General features: G+C 32.7%; 1 protein-coding gene and 1 long non-coding RNA gene across 2 annotated transcripts; one reads left to right on the plus strand and one right to left on the minus strand.

Moving 5' to 3' along the window:
• Nucleotides 1–1,727, minus strand: LOC123676247. Its single transcript, XR_006746886.1, has 2 exons — nucleotides 1,009–1,727; nucleotides 1–307 (listed from the first exon to the last, which is right to left on the minus strand). It is a non-coding gene; the product is annotated as an uncharacterized LOC123676247 (long non-coding RNA).
• An 826-nt stretch (nucleotides 1,728–2,553) lies between these two features.
• On the plus strand, nucleotides 2,554–3,730 carry LOC123676248. Its single transcript, XM_045612033.1, has 2 exons — nucleotides 2,554–2,734; nucleotides 3,366–3,730. The coding sequence occupies exons 1-2, from the start codon at nucleotides 2,663–2,665 to the stop codon at nucleotides 3,663–3,665; spliced, it is 372 nt and encodes a 123-aa protein (XP_045467989.1). The 5' UTR covers nucleotides 2,554–2,662; the 3' UTR covers nucleotides 3,666–3,730.
• The last annotated feature ends 2,451 nt before the right edge of the window (nucleotides 3,731–6,181 follow it).

Consider the following 6,181-nt stretch of genomic DNA (forward strand, 5'->3'; position numbering starts at 1 on the left):
AATTTCAATTATATTCAATATTTATGGAGAAATAATAAATTTAATCAAATCAACTCTTAAATCTCTACTTTTTAAAATATATTAAAAAATCATTATATGCCTTATTTGTGGGTGGGTGGTTTACAATAAATTTGTTAATGATCATTTCCACTATTATGTATTCTAATCAAGTTGTAATCTACGAAGTTTTGAACGAGTATCCATTCTCTATACATCTGCTCAACGAGCTTTGTTAACCTGTTGCCCATGCATGAACTATTGGTACCCAATTAGCAAGGCTGTGACCAACTCTTCCAGCTCGCTTGATCTGAAATTTGAATCGTGTTTTCAATAATAACACAATTACCTATAAAAACGTATGGAAAACCTCGTTTGGAGAAAGTAGGTAACATTTCCGAAATATATGCATTCATTGAAGAAAAATGTTTCATTTTTATGTTCCTTAAAATATTAAGTTTCATATACTTATATTCAACACTTATAGAAAACAATCGGTATCAGAAAAAAGTTCCATCAAATTTGTGATTCAAATTCTAATCAGATATGATAATATTCAGAGTATCCTGACCAAAGCTGTCAAAAATGCATATTTCATGAATTTGAGGCCGAAATTCTGCACAAAGCTTGAAATGATTATTCTGGATATATGCACAAAATTTCGACATGGTCGAATTTGTTATTACCGAAATATTCAATAATGAGTATTTCATTTGCAAAATTTATCTTGATAATTTCAAGTCTTTTCAGGTCTTTTCTTTCGGAAGTTATTGCCGGACAGAATCTAATTTGAGAGTGCATTCGTCATAAATCATTGTAACAAAATGATAATGCGGTCAGTTTGGAGAGCGCACAAGAAGACTTTTACATAGATACTTAAATTGAATAATATTCTAATATAAGTTCAATTTTAATATTTGTTTCGATATATAATAAATGAATAAGCTTTATTTAGCACTATATATGTACTTTTCATAACTAACATTGGATAGAGGATATTAAGGAACTTACATTTCGCCAAGTATTCTTCCTTGGATTTGCCTCAGCTGTTGCATCACAATACAAGCAAACGCTCAGAAAGAGAACGAAGAAAAGCGCAAACTGTAAGCGACTCATTTTTCAAGAGCTTTTTCGCCTAATTTAGTGGGACTGTCTTTTATATATTTTTTAGAGATAAATATTTCCTCTTCTTTCATTTCGTAACATCAACAATCAGTTGAGGTAACTATCAAGCGAGTAGCTATGATGAAATCTAGTGAATTTGTTATTATCTTACGAGTGAAATATGATAGATAAGAATAATTTTGTGTTTATTGTAACATATTCTTCTTCAATTGTCTATTCAATATTTTCATCTCAAAATGTATTTTTTCATTTTCAGTATACATATATTTTTCAATAAAGTGTTATTTAGGTATAGAATATTTTCATAGTTGATGTTTCAAGTACATAGAATCAAAATCTTAAATTTAAATGAAATATTTTGTGATCATAATAATAGTATAGACATCAAATAAATAGAAGAAAGAATATTGTTATCCAAGGAGAGAATTTTCACTATACCTGAACCTAGTTGCTTCAGAAATATATTTTCCATTGTACTAAATATACTTATTTGAGCACTCATTCTCCGAATACATCTTTTCGTCACTGTGTCTGGATTTTTTGAATCTTAATCCGGGAATGGACTCAAATGACTGACTGATGACGAATCCATTTTGTTTGGCCATTTGGCCATCCGGCCGTACACAAGATAAATTTCGAACAGAAAGACCTATAAACTTGAGGTCTGAATCTAATTGGTGTAGTAAAAAAAATCCATTATTTTTCCATTAGATTGCTTTAATTATCTGAATCTCACGTTGTATGAATCCGATGGATCCACTAGATTTCGTACCACAAAAACTTTTGTGACAGTTTTGTGATCAGTTGACTCAGTTTAGTTTGAGCACGCGTCAAAGATGGACACTAGCAAAGAGAAAATAAACTATATTTCACAGTTTTTCTTCGATTAAGGCGAAAATGCAAGGGAGCATAATCAACATGCGTTAACGATCGCTCAAAAGCTCCTGACCCACATTAATGTTTACCTAATTTTTCACTTTACTTTATTAAATTCATTCTTTACCTTTTAGTGGCACTTATCAAATAATCTCAATATTATTTCAAAATTATTTATACAGGTACCCATTGAAGTTCTCTTCAAACTTGCCCTTTTTGATGCTGTATGTATATTGTATATCACATGTACGAGCAAATGATCTAGTTCCCAAACATTATAGGTACATTATTACTATGTCTATCGCCCATTACTAGATATATTAAACGAATAACAAAATATTCTGAACCTCTTTCCTATTCGATTGATAAAAAAATGTGTAGCAAATATCAAAAATATTTCCTCAATTCATTGAAATTTCCTTCGATTATTAGATATTTTTTTACGATCGAGCAAATTGAGGAAAAGTCAAGTTGTTAGGTGAGATCTGCTAGATGTTATCACACCTGTAAAGGAAATATATAAATACATTTTATGCTTTATCATTACTTTGATTCCATTTTTTCAAACTGTTTTCAGGAAATTTTGCAGTACAATCTCTTATAAAAACGAGATATACAGGTTAGGATTCAGTATTTTCAGAGAAAAGCTGAAACAAAGCACATCATGAAGGTCGTAATTGTTCTTCTCACTTGCCTTGTAGCATCAGCCTACTCAAGACAAATTGTCATCAAATATGTGAGTACAAAATTAAAATTTATATCAATGATAGTTGAAATTGAATTTTATCAAAAACAATTCTTCCACTTACGGTTAAAACAGGTATTTTATTGCAATGAAATTATTCACCAGATAATAATAATTAAGAATGAGTTCCAAAAATATTTCAAGCTCTAAAAAGTAAAAATACTCCCTTTACATTAACAACATTTTGTCAGCCTGAATGTTGAATCAATTTCTGAAATACTTTAGAATAGAAGTCTCTCACAAAGATACATATTAAAAAGAATCATCAAGAGAGCTTCTTAATGGTTTGATTTTCAATATAGGTTTCATAATATCCGGAAATATAAAGTACAGACATTTTCCAGATAAATTACCTTTATATTTATAGCAAGTAATAAAAACGCATCGAATACTTACTTTGAAGATGATTAACGAAGAAGTAGTATATTATTCAATCATTTTAATTTTTTTAATTTCAAATTTCTGATGATTCTATTCTTCTACCTTTTAATGATTCTTTGACATAAGAAAAATTTGAAAATTTTATAGATACATTTCAAAGAAAATAGAATTCAGTGTTTATGTGTTTTCATTGGAAACAATAAAGAATTGAATGTTGCCAAATTTTTGTTTTGTTTTTCAGGTACAACAGCCAGAGTCAGATGGTGGTGCATCCACAGTGGATGTACAAAAACCTAAAGAGCGAGGTATCTTATCCGATGCCTTCCACGAAGTAGGAAACTTTGTTGCAGACACTGCTGATACTGCAGGAAGAATTGCACAGGGTATTGTTGAAGTGCCAGCTACTTTGGTGGGCAAAACTATTGAAGAAGCTGGAAAAGGTGCTGCTAAAGCTCTGCGTGAAACTGGCAAAGCAGCTGAAAAAGCTGTTGAACATGTGGAACATGGAATTGACAATATATTTGGAGGATGGGATAAATAAACACTCTAGCATAACTTTTGATGATCTTTTTAATTTTTCTTTTAATAAAATAATTGAGTAATTTCCACATATGTTTTATTCTGGGCGATACTGAGACTTCATCAGGCTACATTTCATAAAATTATCTCGTCTTTTATTAATATCCTAGGGATATTACTACTGATATAAAATTTGACATAGATGTCAAAATATTCATGTGAAAATTCAAGCGAAACTGGAGTTTTCAAAAGAAAATTTCAATATTGGTCATCCGAACGATTGAGAAATTTATGTTGGTTATGAAATTTTGGCAGTAATTATGGAAATAACTGATAAACGACATAATAAAAACCACTATACGCACAAACAAAAAAATTATCGCGGTGGAAAGTTATTGTGCAATATTTACTCAAACAACAAAATTCATTCGGAAAATGGTACTTTCTGATTGGTCCATTTCCCAATGAGGAAAATAATCACAGAGACTGACCGCATTCCAACAACTGTGCCACAATTGCGGTTGTGCAGTGGTGTAAGTGTCAGTACTTTAACCACGTTCAACTGTTTTACGATGTATTTATAAACTTGTTGATCCATACAGATTTTCATCATAAATGAATTAATTGATCTACTATACGGCTTCTTCCCATTTTTAATTCTTTCATTTGATAATTATCCAATCATTAGATATTTTTCTTAATTAGAAATTTCCTCTACCAGGCCACCTACCTAAGATGTAAGGTATATTTTTCAGATGTTTGAGCTATTATTTGAAATATTTAAGTTGCTCTCAAAGGAAATACCTGAGAACTTGAAATTAACACAATATGTTCTGATCTCGAACGCTAACAGAATAATTGAAAAGTCCCCGGTCTACCATAGTAAAACACATTTTTTTGGCAAAATTCGATTTTATTATTCAACATAGTTGCCTTCGAGGGCGATACAGCGATTATAGTGATCTTACAACTTTTCGATACCATTTTTGTAGTACGATTTGACTTTCGCTTCAAAATAGGCCTCAGTTTCGGCGATTACTTCTTCATTGGCGCTTAATTCCTTTCCACCGAGAATTTTTTTGAGGTTTGAGAACAGAAAAAATTGGCTGGGGGCCAGATCTGATGAATACGGTGGATACAGAAGCAATTCGAAGCCCAATTCATGCAATTTTGCCATTGTTTCCATTAATTTGTGATACGGCGATTGTTTTGATGAAGCAACTTGATCAAACAACTTTTTTTTCTTCAACTAATAAGGCCGTTTTTTAACAATTTCTTTTTTTAAACGATCCTATAACGCTTTACGCTATAATAATCGCTATTGATGGTCTGGCCCTTTTGGAGGTAATCAATGAATATTATACCTTGTGCATACCAGAATACTCATGCCACAACATTGCCAGCTGACTGTTGTGTTTTTTCATCGCTTTGTATTCGGTTCATCGTGTGCATTCCACTCAGCTTACTGTCGACTGGACTCCGGAGTGAAATGATGGAGCCATGTTTCATCCATTGTCACATTTCGACGCAAAAATTCAGGTTTATTGCACTTAAACAGCTTCAAACACTGCTCAAAATCATTAACACGTTGTTGTTTTTGATCAATTGTGAGTTCGCGCGGCACCCATTTTGCACACAGCTTTCTCATGTACAAATATTCGTGAATGATATGGTGTACACATTCAGATGATAACTTCACAATGTCTGCTAGCTCGATCAACTTCACTTTACGGTCATTCAAAATTATTTTGTGAATTTTTTTATTTTTTCGTCGGTGACAGGCTCTTTTGCGAGTCACTGCGTTCATCGTCTTCGGTGCTCATTTCACCACGTTTAAACTTAGCATACCAATCAATGATGGTTGATTTTCCTGGTGCAGACCTCAGAAACTATTCATCAAGCCAAGATTTTGCTTCAACTGTTTATTTTTCCTTCAACAAGCAATATTTTATCAGCACACGAAATTCTTTTTTTTCATCTTTTTTCAAATAACAAAAGTAGCTACACTCACAACGGAATATATCACAAACTAATGGTCAAATTGCTAAATTTGGACACGTATCGTTTGAAGGAACTAAAAATCATATGGATTGTGTGCCTTTTACGTTTTTGAATTGTGTTATGAAGGAATATTGAACCATTGTTGAAAATTGTATGCATTTGTTTATTCGATTATTGCATTCGTGAATTCCTAAGAAGTTTTAATTTTCTGTTGAATCATGATTATTGAAATGAAATTTTGGCGAATCTTTTTCAGCCAAATATTGTGGGTGCGCCCTCTCTTTGGGGATTACAGTGTTTCGACCCGAGAACGCTGGTTGACTTTTCAGTTGACAATCCAGCCTTAGACATTAGACAATCTCTCACACCATCGTAGAGAGGTGACTCTGCTGCAACGCGGCAACCCCCATAAACCCGCAGGAGCCGTAGAAGAGTGTGGCGCAACCGAGAGCGCGACGCCCATGACGCCACCTCTCGGTCAGATAGAGTCACTAGACAATGTTCACTACATCGTTACCCACCCAGTTATCGTAATAA

The sequence above is a fragment of the Harmonia axyridis genome, chromosome 3 (assembly GCF_914767665.1).
Source record: "Harmonia axyridis chromosome 3, icHarAxyr1.1, whole genome shotgun sequence".
Taxonomy (NCBI): domain Eukaryota; kingdom Metazoa; phylum Arthropoda; class Insecta; order Coleoptera; family Coccinellidae; genus Harmonia; species Harmonia axyridis.

Bases quoted from the DNA above. Each gene is read 5' to 3' on its own strand.
- LOC123676248 (XM_045612033.1), top strand. From the start codon at position 2,663: ATGAAGGTCGTAATTGTTCTTCTCACTTGCCTTGTAGCATCAGCCTAC. The intron at 2,735-3,365 runs GTGAGTACAAAA...TTTGTTTTTCAG, and splicing joins GACAAATTGTCATCAAATAT to GTACAACAGCCAGAGTCAGA.